Source organism: Mobula hypostoma, chromosome 4, assembly GCF_963921235.1.
Source record: "Mobula hypostoma chromosome 4, sMobHyp1.1, whole genome shotgun sequence".
NCBI lineage: Eukaryota > Metazoa > Chordata > Chondrichthyes > Myliobatiformes > Myliobatidae > Mobula > Mobula hypostoma.
In genome coordinates this window covers 67,406,207-67,423,705 of record NC_086100.1, presented here as the reverse complement: position 1 = coordinate 67,423,705, position 17,499 = coordinate 67,406,207, and the positions used below count along the sequence as shown (strand labels likewise).

The window sequence follows — 17,499 nt, the reverse complement described above, 5'->3', positions numbered from 1 at the left end:
ATTTGTGCAGAACGGCCAGCAAAAAGGCAAGAACATACAAGACATTTTAAAAAAATCATTCCTGAACATTACAATTCAGATCACTTGACAGTTAATAATTTAAATGCTGGCTTCCTGTCAAGCATGAAAAAAAACTAAATATAAATCCTCCTTTATTCAAGAAATTATGTCCTTGATGGTCCACAGTTCCACCGCTATCTCACAAATATATATACTTACTATTTCATATTAAAGCCTTGAGAAGGTTTCAGCACATAGCAAATTGGAATTCAGCTCTACTTCAACTATCACGGTGATAAGCTTACACACTATGATAACTATAAGAAACCATTTCAATTATTGTGAAGGAAGTTTCACACTGCTTGCTACAAATTTGGAGCAAAACTAAACAAAAAGCATTCAGTTGTGTTAATCATTCACACATAGACTGCATACAATTTAACAAAGACCTTGTTCCTGCAAGCTACTTATTGCAAACATGCTCATTACTGCAGGCTTACAATCTAATTAAAAGAAAATTACAGAAACCAAATATCCAAATCCAACAAAAAATTTAGGGAATGAGAATACATGTGATCCATATTTATAGCTATTTGACAATATGCCTTTACAGAATTCACAAATCACGACCCCAAAAATTGGAGATTAGGATAAAAGTAACTTACAAAGAATTTATGTGAAAAAATTGCAAATAAACCTTTCCTGTTTCTTGATTCATGTACAGATGACGTAGTCTGGCATTACAAAAATGGAAAAGCAGGCTGATTTCAAGGAAGGCATGTTCACAATATTTATTGCTGATTTATTTATTATTATTTCTTTCTTTTTGTATTTGCAGAGTTTATTGTCTTTTGCACAATGGCTGTACATCCAGTTAGCGTGATCTTACATTGATTCTTATTATGGATATTGGATTTATTGAGTACGTCCACAAGGAAAAGAATCTCAGGGGTGGGTATAGTAACAGATATGTATTCTGAACTTCACCCTATAATATGGAGTTACCTGCATTACCCCCTTATCATGCAGATCCCTCCGCATTTAAAAGCAATTCCATGTTAACATTTGGATAATACATTCCTTTCTAAAACTGTATCACTGGCAAATTTAGCCACACTCTGAGTGACTTCAGGCAGTTTATTCATAAAATTTAAAAGTTCCAACCTGTATTGCATACAACTAATTGCATCACATTTACTGTGAAAGATCCATTTATGCCTCATGTCTCTTGTCATCAATTTTTAGGTACCCAAGTTTGATTTGTCAGATGTTTAACAAAAACGTTGCGGTTTCTTGCACATTCTAAAGCCATAATGCACGTTGAACAGCTATTGTAAATGATCCCTTAATGCAGACATTTGAAAGCTTTTTAAAAAAATTGCAATCACTAATGATCTGAAATTTAAAAAGAAGAATACTGGATACAATACCCGACATCTTCCCTTCCCCACCCAAGGGCTTTGTTCACTTTAGTGTATCCCAGGTCCACTCTTCCAACCTAATCAACCAATCCCTTTTCACTTTCCTCTACAACTGCAGAGGTCACAACAGCTGTTCTTTATTGTCACTCTTTTCCACCATCCATGGATACGAACAGTCCTTCAAGGAGAAGCAATCACCTTTAATCTAATGTACTGAATTTTATACTTGCATCTTGGTCTCCATAGAAGCCAAATGTAGAATGAATGACAGCAGGTTTGAGGAAAAACACCTTATCCTCCATGTGGCAACAGTTGAGACTCGACATTAAATTCAGCAATTTCAGGTGGTGTCCTTTTTCTATTTGTATTAACTCAGTTTTTCTTCCTTCCACAGACACAGCCTGATCAGTTGGGCAGTTTTCAATATTCTTTTTTTGTTTCAGTAACAATCAACATGCAGTGCACAACTTTCTTTTTCACCTTCTCTATCTCTCAAACTGCCATGTTTTGTTAAATTGATGTGTACATATCTGTATCACATAGGAAACCTTAAGAATATTTTTCTTCTCTGCATAGCCCGCCCCCCCCCCACTCTCTGCAACTTAATACAGGTATCGTCCGCTTTTCGAAAGTTCGCTTTACACCACTTCGCTTTTATGAAAGACCTACATTAATACCTGTTTTCACTAATCAAAAGAAATCCAGAGGATTTTCACTTTTACGAAAAAAGGAGAAAAGCGAAAATAGTGTTCAGCGTTTGTTTTGCAACGAGCCGTTATAGAGGCAGCGCGCACCCCAAGCAGCGAGAGTGGTGCCGCCAAGCTCCTTTCCTGGGAACTACACTCAACATCTCGGCATCAAGCCGCCATAGCTTTGAACTGTGTCTGTGAGCATCTGTGCTTTATCTTGATTTATTTTGTGCATCCGTTAGCAAGATGTGTCCTAAGGTATCAGAAAAGCCTAAGAGAGCTCGTAAGGGTGTTTATCATAAAACTGGACATAATTAAGCATTTCGATTGTGGTGAACGAAATAAAGACACTGTGCGTGCGTTGAACTTAAAGGTTACTGGAGATTGCACTTCGGCTGATACTGAAGCTGCCAAAAAGTTCCCAAAAAAACTGAAGAAAATAATTACAGAAGGTGGTTATTCATATAAGCAAGTGTTTAATTGTGACGAAACTGCAACTTATTGAAAAAAAATACCGAGCAAGACATTTATTTCAATAGAAGAAAAGCAGGCTAAGGGACACAAGGCATCGAAGGATAGGTTGTGTATTTATCATACCATTTCTGCTTTTTCTATATGTTCGTGTTATTTTAGGTTTTGTGTTATTTGGTATGATTTGGTAGGTTTTTTTGGGTCTGGGAATGCTCAAAAATTTTTCCTATATAAATTAACGGTAATTGTTTCTTCACTTCACACCATTTTGGCTTACAAAAGGTTTCATACGAACACTCTACTTTTGGATAGCGGGGGAAACCTGTACTAGTTTTCTCAGATTCTACGTTCATCAAGTCTTCTATTGAAAACATTAACCATTTTTCTTTCCATAGATGTTGACTGACTTGCTTAAATTTTCAGCATTTTCTGATTATTATTCCCTTAATGGAAGAATCAAATGGGGAGTGGAGGTAGAAAGTGGGGCTAATGGAATTGCCTTGAGGAAATGAAGGAAATGGGCCAAGAAGCTTCTTTCTAAATGGTAAACAAAAGTCTGCTAGCAAGACAAGATATTCAATTGCAGAAGCAATTAGTCAACTATCCATTAGCTAGCTATGTGGAAGTTTTAGAAGTTCTGTTTACACATACTGACTGAAGTACATAAACACACTCAAAGGCTCCACTAACATGTCTACTTAAGATGATTTAGGTTGAGATATTGTGGTAACTGCAAGAAAGCAAGGGTTAACATATTGTCCAGACAAGGACAGATTGCAAATGGAGTGCAGACAGCACAGGCAAGAAGGTCTTTGAAGAGCATAGCTCCGTGTTGCACACCAGGGGTCTGCAGTCAAGATAAGCAATCCAAGGCAAACATATCCAAGGGACAATTGCTTAACAATGCACCAGCCACTAACAGCTTGTAGTTTCTATTGACTTTTAACACCTATATTGTGAATGGTGATTATTCTTGCAAGCAATGAATTCATACATACAGTTTACTAAATTGTCAACATTCATAACTGCTAGTCAATTCTGCATAAAAATGGCATTTCCCTGTTCAGAATTCAGAACAGTGAGGTGACAGGGTTCATGCTGTTCTCCTGTGTACAAGTAAAATACAGCATGGTTGAGGCATAAGGGTGTGTTTATTCTGGGTCCAGTTATTTTAGTTTATTATCAGTGATGACATTAGTTGGAGGTTCCACCAAGATGGCCAACTCTTGACTTCATTATACGGGGGAAAGGAATTCAGCCCCAATCAGTCCTGAATCCTATGTTGCTCATGTTTGAGCAAGGGGGACTGAGTCTGCTGCTGCTCCTGTAGTCAATGTATGCCAACATCTTAGTCGCTGACATAGGAAAGCTGCACCTTTTAAAATATAGGGGAATGCCATGGTCCAAGTAGGGTCTCACACAAGCACAGGGAAAAGGGGTGCCCTAGTCTGGGTTGGGTCCTGTAGGAAGCACATGGAGATGTTACTGCGGTCGGGTTAGGTCCTGTGCCAAGGAAAAAATTGCTGCGGTCCAGTGCAAAAATCAATAAATGTGTGTGCCTCTGTTCATATGGACGTGGGTGTTTGGGTATGCGTGTCCATGCATGTGCTTGTAAATAACAGCATGAAAGTTCCCTGTCCTGGACCTCTAAAGGACTCTGGCAGCATGCATATTTGTACATTATGGACCCCAGAAAGCATTATGTTGAGAAGCAACACACAACTCTCACAAGAAACTGCTCACAATACTCCATGAGGCCTCACCATTGCCTCATAAAGCCTCAGCATTACATCCTTGCCTTTATATTCCAGTCCTGTCAAAATTAATCCTAACATTGCATTTGCCTTCCACAGCACTGATTCAACTTGCATAGTAACCTTCAGGGAATCCTGTACGAGGACTCCTAAATCCTTTTGCCCTATGGATTATTGAATTTTCTCCCCATTTGGAAAATATTTATTCCTTCTACCAAAGTGCATGACCATACAACTCTTGACACTGTATTCCATTTGCCACTTCTTTACCCATTCTCCTAATCTGTCCAAGCCTTTCTGCAGCCTCCCTGCTTCTTAAACACTACCTGCACCTTCACCTATCACCGTACCGCCCACGAACTTGGTCACAAAGCCATCAATTCCTTCATCAGAATCATTGACATACATTAAAAAGCAGTCCCAATTTTGACCCCTGTGGAACATTACTAGTTACAGGTAGCCAATCAGAAAAGGCTTCCATTAGTTGTTCTCTTTATCTCCTGCGAATCACCCAATGCTCCATCCATGTTATGTATCTTTCCTGTAATACCATGGGCTCTTGTTAAGCAACCTCATGGGCCCTTTTTACACATCTGTCTCTGCAAATGTCTTGAATAGTGGGAAGTTCACATCTACAGATGCATTGGGCTGTCTGCACCACTCTGCACGCAAAGTCCTGCCATTGAGCTATTCTAAATGTATAATTTTATAGTCCTTTGATTCAGGCCCACAAAAATGGAAAGTGGATGGTGGTCACGATAGGGGTACATGGGAATGTCCTAAGGGGTATGTTTTTGTTTGCGGACAGCCTGGCCACTGGGCCAAAGCATCTTCGGTAACAGTTTTTGCTTCTACCACCACCAGCACCATAGCCTACGCAGTTTACTTTAGGTAACCCATTTCTGAATAGTACTTAAGATCTTGTACTATTTTAATTGCCTGTTGTAAAATGTCACCTGGTGTAAGTCTGTATGTTATTTTCTTTGGTTTTTCCTCCACCTCATATAGCAGCTGAACAAAGTCTGCATCCTTGCAGCTAGCTGCTGTAAGCACTTACACTGAATTTTGTTACGTAGATGACAATGGACAATTGTGGGCTATGACCAAACACATGGGTTTTTCACCTCTTCGGAACTCTGATAAACACTGTGAATTAACGACGAACATTTTCCTATTTTTCATTTACTTACAACAATTATTGTAAAAATTCTGCGGCTCATACTAATGGGAAGCCTGAAATAGCTAGAGGGAACAAAAGAGCTGACATCTTTTCTAAGGCAACGTAGAGCACATATTTATGGCCACGCAGCACTCCAGAGTGATCAAGTTGGCAATACTTTCCAAATCCTTTAATGAACTAGTAAAATTACAGCATGATGCATTAGTGGCTGAACAGATGGACGAAGGCATACTATGTGCAAGACTACAACGATGATGGCTATAATTGATGAGAGATTCTCAACCTTAGCAAGAAAAGTAGCAGTATCTGTATGACTTGCCAGAGACACAATCCTGAAAGACATTGCCGGTATTTCTGCTGCTGGGTCCTCCCCTAGGAGGTTATTTGTGCACCTCCCATGGACTTTATGCAGTTACCTAAACGTATGGGTTGCGATTATGTACTTGTTATTGTGTATGTTATCTCCATGGGTAGAAGCTTATCAAACTCATAGAAATGATGTCATAACTTAGTAAGTCCCTGATGACCAGAATTTATTCCTAGGTTTGAGATCCTTGAGAAAATCTCAAGTGATAACCGATACAAGAACTGCCTGGAAGGATAGTTTGTGCATGTGTTTTCTGGTGAACTACCTCATGACACTAACACTCCTGTTGGAAACAACTGTCTTTTTTTTTAAAGATACTTTTTATAAGATGTATACTTTTTAAGAAACTCATGTATTTTTCACACTCACTGGCAGAAAGCAGTGTAGTAGCTAAACTAACAGTTTATCACCTTTCTCATTTTTCATTGGTTAAGTATTAGCACATTACCCACGTGATGTAACTGTTTTATTTATGTAGCCTATTACCTAATTTACTTCGAAGGAATTTTCTTTATCTTACCTACAGATGGTGACGAGAGGGCGTACAGGAGCGAGATATACCAACTAACGGAATGGTGTCGCAGCAACAACCTGGCGCTCAACATCAGTAAGACGAAAGAGCTGATTGTGGACTTCAGGAAGGGTAAGACAAAGGAACATATACCAATCCTCAGAGGGACCAGAAGTGGAGAGAGGGAGCAGCTTCAAGTTCCTGGGTGTCAAGATCTCTGAGGACCTAACCTGGTCCCAACATATTGATGCAGTCATAAAGAAGGCAAGACAACGACTATACTTCATTAGGACTTTGAAGAGATTTGGTATGTGCACAAGTACATTCAAAAACTTCTATAGATATACTGTGGAGAGCATTCTGACAGGCTGCATCACTGTCTAATATGGGGGGGGGGGGCTACAATACAGGACTGAAAGAAGCTGCAGAGACTTGTAAATTTAAGTGGCTCCATCTTGGGTACTAGCCTACAAAGTACCCAGGACATCTTCAAGGAGTGGTGTCTCAGAAAGGCAGTGTCCATTATTAAGGACCTCCAGCACCCAGGGCACGCCCTTTTCTCACTTACACCCATTAGCATTAATTCCCTTCTCAGCATTGTTTCTCAGCTCTTTATTTAGTTTGCTTAGCATTTGTACGTTTGTACTCTGAAACAAACTTAAATCTTGAATTAAGAGCATTTGCCATTTTTGACTCCCGAAAGAACCCCAAGGATCAGAAACTAAACAGAGATCCACTATCCCAACACTATCTTAGTTATGAATATGCGCTGCATACTACCCAGTCAAGTTGTTGGGTGTGCTCCAGGTGTCTTATACATTCAGAAGGTGGCTTGCCAGTATGTTTATGCCCCTGAATCATAGTGAGTTTAATTCTTTGTTTTACTTTAGTAACTAAACTAGAACTGTAAGGAGAGCACAGGTCTGCACTGCCCATAGGAATGATTCTTGCCAATGCAACTGTATCAACCTACTTACTGCGATTGCACACCCTGCCTCCCACCCTGCACCAAAGCTCCTTCATGAGGCTATGGGTGAATTATGTTACTGTAACCATCAAGGGACGGAACTAGACTTAGTAACACTATGAGCAATTTCTAAACTACTGGTGACCCTCCAAATCCTGTAAGTAAAGATCTTTCAAGAATCACCAGATCCTGCAGTGGCTCCAGAGGTATAGAAAATTACAAATGTCCTCCACTCTTTAAGAATGGAAGGAGGTAGAGGAAAGGAAATTATAGGCCAGTTGGCCTGACATCAGTGGTTAAGAAGTCCATCATTAAGGGGATCAAGTTTTGGGATACTTAGAAGCACATGATAAAACAGGCCAAAGTCAGCATAGTTTCCTTAGGGGGAAATCTTGCCTTACACATCTGTTGGAATTATTTGAGGAAATAACATGCAAGATAGCCAAGGGAGAGTCAATAGATGTTGTTTATGTGGATTTTCAGAAGGCTTTTAACAACGTGCCACTCAAGATAAGAGCCCAAGGTACCACAGGAAAGATCCTAGCATGGATAGAAGATTGACTGACTGGCAAGAGGCACAGAATGGGTATAAAGGGGGCCTTTTCTGGTTGACTGCCAGTGAGTAGTGGTGTTCCACAGGGTTCTGTGTTGGGCGACTTTTTAGGTTATATGTCAATGCTTTGGATGACGGAATTCACGGCTTTGAGGCCAAGTTTGTGGACAAAACGAAGATAGGCGGAGGGGCAAGTAATGTTGAGGAAGCATGGAGTCTGCAGCAGGGCTTGGATAGATTGGGAGAATGGGCAAAGTGGTGGCAGGTGGAATATAGTTTATGGAAGTATATGGTCATGCACATTGGTAGACGTAATAAAGGTGAAAGCTATTTTCTAAACTGGTACAAAATTAAAAAAAAAAATCAAATGTGCAAAAGGACTTGGGAGTCCTCGTGTAGGATTCCCCAAAGGCTAACTTGCAGATGACCCAGTAGTAAGGAAGGTAAATGCAATGGCAGCAGCCATTTCAGCAGGAGTAGAATATAAGAGCAAGGATGTAAAGCTACCACTTCATAAGGCATTGGTTATACCACACTTTGAGTACTGCAAGCAGTTTTGGGCCCCTTATCCAAGAATGATGCGCTGGCACTGGAGAAGGTCCAGAGAAGGTTCACAACAATGATTCTGGGAATGAAAGGATTAATGTGTGTGGAGTGTTTGATAGCTTGGGCCTGTATTCGCTGGATTTTTAGAAGAATGAGGAGTATGACCTCATTGAAAGATCCTTTTTCGAATGATTTGTTAGTGTTTGGTCCCTTTGGATAGCTGCCTGGTATCCAGTTTCAAATATCCTGGGTATACAGAGTACTTAAGGATGGTTCTTTCTCTCTTCCTTTGTTTAAGACAAGTGGTGCATGGAAGGTATGCTCTGCTCACGTTGTTAACTAAGCAATGTTTGTAGTTTCCGTAACTTGGGGAACATGAATATTTGGTCAAACGTTTGTAAATAAATGAATAATATACTTATTCAGAGTCAGTGTTTTATGTCACACTTGCCAGACCCGCAAACCTGATTAAAAATTACAAATGGCAGCACGGCTCTTTGCTTCTTTGAACGGAGTTTCAACAGGCTTCTCTCCACAGGCGCAAACGTGGGCAAACAATGTCACAATGAACAATTCCTCTTTGACTCACTCACTTCCACCAAACTAAAGGTGTAGCTATAGGATCCTGCATGTCATCTTCCAGGTGAGATACATGAAACAGTTATTTTCCAGCCCTAATCAGAACCATTCCATTCCTCTTTTTCTGGTTCACTGATGACTCAAGTGATCTGAGTACTACATTTCTATATATTTGACTTGTACATTGAAGTCAAATCATTTATCATCTTTACATATAATTTCAACCCTGCTCTCACATTCACATAGCCCAAAGTCAAGATTTTTCCCTGCTTGACGGGCAATGGATTAGTGCCCAATATTGATTTTAAGTCCACGTATTTCCTCAATTGACTTGACAACAGAGCAACGCATTGTTCCGTCTCCACCAACCATATCCCTCTCACTGCATCTTTCCATCAAAAAACATAGTGCAACATCTGCTTCTTCACCTCTTCTCTGCCCACCAAAGAGCCAGACACCACTATCAGATGAAGAGAAGGTGACAACTTTGCAGAACGGAGTTTACAAAGGTAATCCTGAAATTCCATTTACCTATCCCTTAAATTCTCCATCCCACTAGGACCTGTCTAAACTTTTATACTATCCTAACATATAATTATAGGAAACACCTATAATTCACTTTTATGTCACGGGAACTTCAATCCAAAATCTTGTACGACCAATTCTTTCCAACATGGCCAGCTCTAATGAATGGATATTGGCCTAAACCTTTAACTTTTACATTTGAGGCACAATGAATAGCCGCTGATTCAAAACAGGAACATCATTTCACTTTCCATAGAAGCACCTTGACCTGCAAGTAATTCCTACATTTTCTACTTTTATGTCTCCTCCCTTTATTCAGTTTTGAATTCTAATTCCCTTTCCAACTTTTGCAAGATCATGTGTCATTAACAAACAAATATGGGATTGATATTTTCGGATGGAAGTCATATAATTGATGTTTGAATTATAAAAAAAAATACAGACAGCCTTGCCTGGAACTTGTAACCTTACAAGACATTCAAACTCGCATGCTTGAGTAAGGTTGTGCTTTCCATACGACTTTTTCCCACAAATTAATTGCTCACTGGATCTAGAAGTCCTCCTAACTACAGTTATAGGCACTTTGTCTGGATGATCATTAGGCTTTTCCTCTTATAATTATCATCAAAGAGAAAATTAGAAAAACTATTGGGTGTTTCATTGTTTATCCAACTGATTTCCAACAATTCTTCTGCTCTAAAACCCTCTCCTCTACCCAACACACCTTCTACTTCTGTTAGAGAAGCATGCAGAGAAGAGGCCCTTGTGCAAACAGCACCTTCAGTAAAAGAATCTACTTGCTGGGATGTCACTGGAATAACACGTCGAGGATTATGCTGAAAGAAATAGTGTCTCCTAGTGCAGTGAAAACTCTGCCCGAAATTTTAAGGCATAAATGGTAAGTATATGAGGAACGATAGGTGTAAGAAATTTTAGTGAATGATTGATTTTGATTACCACTCTGAAAATGGAATAATGATCAGATTGGATCCCAAGACTGGAAGTCTGCCAGCTGGTGGGTTCAGACATATACGCACAGCAATCCGGTATGAGGGACAGACTTTTAAGAATGATGTCAATTGGTGAAGGTCAGATACGAAGATGTCTTTGAGAGACTTACATACCTTCAACTTAGCTCATAGATGTAAACAGTATTCACAAATAACAGACAAGAAATGAGGCACCATTATCACCTGCTTCAGCTAAACTATAGATTCTTGTGAAATCAATTTTGCTGGGACATACAATAAAATGAGTTTCTTTGCTGGACACATCAGTGCATAAAAATGCAAAGGTAAGGCTTGTAAGATATTATTCATTAGTGAAATAAAAATAGAAATAAACCAGATTTGAAAATGGGTCTCTTGAATCCCCGGCATATACGATGAATAAACTCTTCCCAGGTTTTCCAGCTGGAAACCAGATTTGTTAACTCCTGACTCCCAAGACTCTCACTGGAAGATGAATTTGGTTATGGTATTATACTTGGGTAAAATACTAGCTGACATTATTTAGGTTTATATTTGAAACATGCCCACTTTGATTAAAGTATCAGAAGGCATCCATTCTAGTTGTAACTGATGATTTAATTTAAACTTCAAATCAGTCTAAGCTAAAAGGTACCCTGAAGCTGGATTCACATCTTGGAAACATCCAATACTTACTTTAAACAATGCAGAGGGCCAGGCGAAACACGAGCCACCCGACCCACACGGGCTCCATTTATTGCGCTGAGATGAACTTCTGGGATATAGAATGTAACAGATGATGACTGCAGTCTAGTTTTCACCACTTCCAGAGGACACGTTAAAATGGCTCCAACTGTACCCCCGCAGCTGCCAAAAGAGAGAAAAAAAAGTTACAGTACTGTGAAGGCTTAGGCACCCTCCATTTATTATATAAATTTTGTTTCAGATGTTCATTTTTGTCTTCTGCATTAGTGTTTCAGTAGAAAAGAGCAAACTTTAGATCCAAATATTAATTCCCCCCGCCCAAAATGTGAGAGTAATTTTTGTATTTTGTTAAAGAAAGTAACAAATTGAGTAATGGATCACTTTTCAAATTTAAAAAACTTAATTACTTTGTAGGTATACAGCACAGTGCATGATTAAACAAAGATTGCCAATGATCAATAACTTAATGAGTTGAATAACCTAAACCGATTAACTGAAACAGAAATGGGTGTAGAAGGAATCAAAATGGGTGAAGGACAATCAAACTAAAAGGTGAGGGTGTAGCAGATATGACAGTTTAACCTTCATATCATCAAGTTTTACACCATGACTAGCGTGACATTTCAGTTTTTTTTTTAAGTTTTTAGTTTTTCATGCTTTACAATTTTCCCTGTTTATGGGACTCTTCTGTGAAATAAGGAGTATGTGATTCACAAATAAAAATTCTCAATTAAATTGATCGAAATCCATGCTTGCAATGCTCACAGGGGGCTAAATATTTTTTCAAGGCACTATATCGATGCCTTTATGATGCTGATGCAAAACAGGAAAATCCTACTGTCAACCCTTGGATTTTCCACTGTAAACTTTGTACCAATATGCAGCAACACCCACATTACTCAAATAGCCTACTTCTGGACTCTGGCTGGACATGTACCAGAAAGATTAAATCAAAGATTTGTCTAAATAAAAAACAGTTCATATTCAACTTAATGAAAGATTCTTATTTATACGATTATTTGGAACCACCTTCGTTTTTGGCAGTCGCCTAGAATAAAGGGCAACTTGCTTGCATTCCAGTTTTGTAGCTTCTGGATGTGATTAATGAGAGGAATATCAGAACTCAACTCTTTATAGATGGGGATGGAAGTAGGTGACAGGGTAATGCAGTGGTTGGATTATGAGATGCGTTTTTGTGTGCTCCCAATACATGGCAAAGGTTATCTATCCCATTCCAAATATTCTTTTGATAAAGGCCCAATAGATCCAAGAAGCAGTGGAATGCTACATTTTTTCAAGGATACTTTGGGCAGATCCTTGAATCATTTTCAAGGAATAGAACAGAGTCTGGAATAATGTATGTTTTGGAATATAAAATAAGAATGGCTGATGTTAGATTTTAGACAGACCATGCCATTTACAACCAAGTATAACTAGATTCTCAATACTGTCAATGTTGGCACAGAAGAGGAACATCTAATGTCATTTCCAAAACGAAATGTCTCATGCAAATGTTGAAGGAAGTTTGCCTATGTATCGTTCACATAAAAGTCAGAGGGCATAATGTTATGTGTCCCGTTATTTCTCGCAGAAACAGAAATGCTTTCTCCTGCAGAGGCACTGATTCCTAAGATTACACAGCACAAAAACAGGCCTAGCTCATTTGCGCGAGCCAAGTTGTCTACTTGAGCTTGTTGCATTTTCCTGTGTTTGGTCAACATTGCTCTATCTATATACGCATGTCTAAATGTCATCTTAGTATCGTATTGGATACCAACCTCCGACTTCTCTGGCAGCTCATTTCATATATCCACCTCCCTCTGTGTGAAAAAGTTGCCCCACAGACACCTCTAAAATCTTTCCCCTCTCAATTTAAACCTAAAGCCTCTACATAAGATTTAGAAAACTTGGCATTGATTTCAAGTTGGTTTAAAAAAAAACTATTTAAAACATGATAATGTTTTAGTTTTAAATATCACTCAAATTTGACATTGTCAAAAGCTAAGATTATTTGCAAAACACATTATTTCACCAAAACTGTTTCGTTCAGGCCCGATCAATTGAATTTCCTTTCCCTTTTCTTTAAACACTTTTCCTTCCCAATATCCTCCCCTTAAGAAAGTCTTGACTTGAAATGGCTACTGTCTATTTCACTACAAAAATGCTGCCTGAACTTCAGCATATTGTGAGTACGTTATTCAAGGTTTCCAGCATCTGCCGGTGATTGTGATCCCTTTCCAGCCTCCTCCCATGAAACACAGATAGCTAGAATGCCAGTTGCACAGTGAAAAGCACTACAGCTTACTCTGATAATATCACTAGGGTAGGATTGCTCGGGGATAGAAGAGGAAATGTGCCTAGAGTCAGAGGTGGTAGGGGAAGTCCTTAATGAATACCTTGCTTCAAAAATCACCAGCGAGAGGGACCTTCACATTTGAGAGGTCAGTGTATAAAACAGGTTGATTGATATGCTAGAACATGTTGATGTTAAGAAAGAGGACGTGCTAGAACTTTTGAAAAATATCTGGATAGGTTATACCCCAGACCACTATGGGGAGCAAGGGAAGGGGATTCCTGCATCTTTGGCGATGATCTTTGCATCTTCCCTAGCCATAGGAGGATACCAGATGATTGGAGGGTGGCAAATGCTATTCCTTTGTTCAAGAAAGGGAGTAGATATAACCCTGGGAATTACAGACCAGCATGTCTTACTTCAATGGTGGGCAAATCCCTGGAGTAGAAAGGTGGGTTCGTAAGTTTGTATATGACACCTTGGTTGGTGGAGCTGTGGACAGTGTGGAAGGTTATTCAATTACAACAAAACATTGACAGGATGCAGTGATAGGCTGAGAAGTGGCACTTGGAGTTTAATCTTGAAAAAAGTGAAGTGATTCACTTTGGAAGGTTGAATTTGAAGGCAGAATACAAGGTTAGTGGCAGGAATCTTAGCAGTGTGATGGAAGAGGGATCCTGGCATCCAGGTCCATAGATCCCTCAAAGTTGCCACACAAACTGATAGGCTTAAGAAGGCGTACGTTGTACTGGCCTCTATTGGTCAGGGGACTGGAGTTCAAGAGCTGCAACGTAAATGTTGCAGTCTATAAAATTCTGGTTAGACCACACTTGGAATATTGTTTGCGTCTTGGAATATTGTGTACAGTTCTGGTTTCATTTTAAGAAAGATATGGAAGCTTTAGAAAGAGGGTGCAGAGGAGATTTACCAGGATGCTATTTGATTTGGAGAGCATATCTTATGAGGACATGTTGAGCAAGCTCTAGGGGTTTTCCTTTTGGAGCAAAGTAGGATGAAAAGTGACTTGATAGAGGTGTATAAGACAATCAAGTAGATAGCTTGAGACAGTTTCCCAAGGTGAAAATGGCTAAAAAGAAAAGGGCATAATCTTGAGATGACTGGAAGAAAGTATGGGGGGAGGGAGGGGAATGTCAGAAACAAGTTTTCTTTTAAAAAAAATTGCTGGATGTGTGGAATGTGCTGCCAGCAGTAGTGGTAGTGGCAGATACAGTACGGACATTTAAGAAACTCTTAGATAGGGTCATGAATAAAAGAAAATTGATAGACTATGAAGGAGAAAAGGAATCGATTGATCTTAAGAGTATGCTGAACTTCATGGGCCGAAAGGCCTGTACTGTGCTGTTATCTTCTATATTTACTAGTATAGTACATACCCCAATATCTAGAGCAGTCTTTCTCAACCTTTTTGCCCTGGAGGAAACCTTGAAATAATTTTCAGGTCTCAGAGAACCCCTGTGTAAAAATTATTATGTCTGCAGCTCACGGTATGTTAGTGTGATCAGTAAGTTGTAGATATAGTAATCCAAAAGTAATTGCCAGTGCTGTTTTGAGTAGAGAATGAATTTTTAGCCAACCTTTCTTGAAAAGAAAACAGGTAGCTCAGCTTATCTTCCTTGAAATAAATCTTTTCCTTTCATAAATCTGAAAAACTCATGAGGCAAAAATAATAAATTTCTGTTAGATAACTGGCTTAAGCCAAAATGGGATTTACTCTTTCAAAAGGTAGGCTTGGTAGATTTAATTTAAATAAAGATTGTAAAATGATTTTAATTAATGCTATTTACAACATGAAAATTTATTGACAATGTTGAATAGTAAAGTTACTAAAAATTATAAGCCAAAGCAATACGAATGAAAATACAGCCCAAGGCACAATTTTAGACAAAACTTTGAAAAAAACATTTCCTTACGAAGTGTAATGATCAGGCTCAAATGTAAGCCTAGCATTTGAAACCTGTGCTTATTTTTTTATACTGCACAAATACTCAATTCTGGGTTGAACTTGAGATAAGCACACACGGATTTCACCTTCAACTGAAATGAGATGATCCCTATCTTTGCTCTTGATGCTTGTTAAACAAGAAAAAGCTTGCTCACACATGTAAGAAGTTGAAAACTGCAGCAAAATGTTAATTGCTTTCCTATGACAGGATACTCTTCTTTCACAGAAATTTAGAACTTGTCCCCTCAATAAATCTCATCTTGAGTGCATGATCAGACTACAGCTCACAAAGTTCATCTTCTTCCTCTCTCAAAGTCGAATTCTCAGGCTGAGCAGAAGATTCAGAGAAAAAGTCCCACACCCACACAGATACGAGTTGGAAGGGAGGAAAACTACTGTTCAATGTTGTTCTGCAGTTCTTCCAGGTGGTTTTCAGTAAGACTCAAGACTTTCTGGTCCTTCCTCACTCTCAAGCCCAAACAACAGTGGAAACATTTCAAGATTTCTTTTTGCAACAAGATTTTTCCAAAGATTCTATTTACTTTTAAATCCAAGAATTTTGTCACTTGAAGTCAAAACATTTTGTCCAGGGCCTTGCAGAGACTTGTTCAACTGGTTCACATGATGAAAAATGTCTGCTAAGTAGGTTAGGTTAGTTTCTGCAGCTATTCTTCATCTTCAAAGAAGAGGGGACTCTATTGTTAGGGGTTCAGACAGGTGATTCTGTGGACACAGGAAAGAAATGCGGATGGTAATTTGCCTCCTAACGTGGGAAGGTGAACAGCCAGAGGTCGTGGTACATATTGCTATCAATGACATAGGTCGGAAAAGGGAGGAGGTCCTGAAAACAGACTACAGGGAGTTAGGAAGGAAGTTGAGAAGCAGGACTTCAAAGGTAGTAATTTCGGGATTACTGCCTGTGCGTATAGTGAGTATAGGAATAGAGTGAGGTGGAGGATAAATGCGTGGCTGAGGGATTGGAGCAGGGGCAGGGGGCAGGGATTCAGATTTCTGGATCATTGGGAACTCTTTTGGGATGGGCATAACCTGTACAAAAAGGATGGGTTGCACTTGAATCCGAAGGGAACCAATATCCTGGCAGGCTATTGCTCAATATTGCTCAGGCTATTGCGGAAGAGTTTAAACTAGAATCGCTGGAGGGTGGAAACCGAACTGAAGAGACTGAGGAAGGGGCGGTTGGCTAACAAACAGTGGAAGCTCAGAGACAGTGCGAGAGGAAGATAGGCAGGTGATAGAGAAGGAATGCGCTCAGATTGATGGTTTGAGATGTTGTCTATTTTAATGCAAGAAGCATCATGAACAAAGCAGTTGAGTTTAGAGCGTGAATCAGTACTTGGAGGTATGGTGTTGTTGCCATTACAGAGACTTGGCTGGCTCAGGGGCAGGAATGGTCACTTAAAGAGTGCCAGGCTTTAGTTGTTTCAGAAAGGATAGGGAGGGAGAAGTGGGGGCGTGGCACTGCTGATCAGCTTTAGTCATGGAGGGATTGTCTACTGAGTGTGTGTGTGTGTGTGGAAGTTAGAAACAGGAAGGGGTCAATAACTTTACTGGGTGTTCCTTTTCTATGTAGACCACCCAATAGCAACAGGGATGTTGAGGAGCAGAGAGGGAGACAGATTCTGAAAGGTGTAATAATAACAGGGTTGTCATGGTGGGAGATTTTAATTTTCCAAATATTGATTGGCATCTCCCTAGAGCAAGGGGTTAAGATGGAGTGGAGTTTGTTAGGTGTGTTCAGGAAGGTTTCCTGACACAATCTGTAGATAAGCCTACAAGAGGAGAGGCTATACTTGATCTGGTACTGGGAAATGAACCTAGTCAGGTGTTGGGTCTCTCAGTGGGACAGCATTTTTGGGATAGTGATCCCAATTCTACACCACAGCATTGGAGAGGGATAGGAACAGGCAAATTAGGAAAGCATTTAATTGGAGTAAGGGGAAATGTGAAGCCATCAGGCAGGAACTTGGAAGCATAAATTGAAAACGG

General features: G+C 39.5%; 1 protein-coding gene across 1 annotated transcript in view; it reads right to left on the bottom strand.

Annotated features, from left to right (window-relative positions):
- Positions 1-17,499, bottom strand: part of LOC134345361 (solute carrier family 25 member 36-like) — an 85,668-nt gene that overhangs the window by 36,050 nt on the left and 32,119 nt on the right. The window contains exon 2 of the mRNA XM_063045891.1: positions 11,228-11,398. Within this exon, the coding sequence (XP_062901961.1) occupies positions 11,228-11,398 (171 nt within the window). The remainder of the gene's footprint in view (positions 1-11,227; positions 11,399-17,499) is intronic.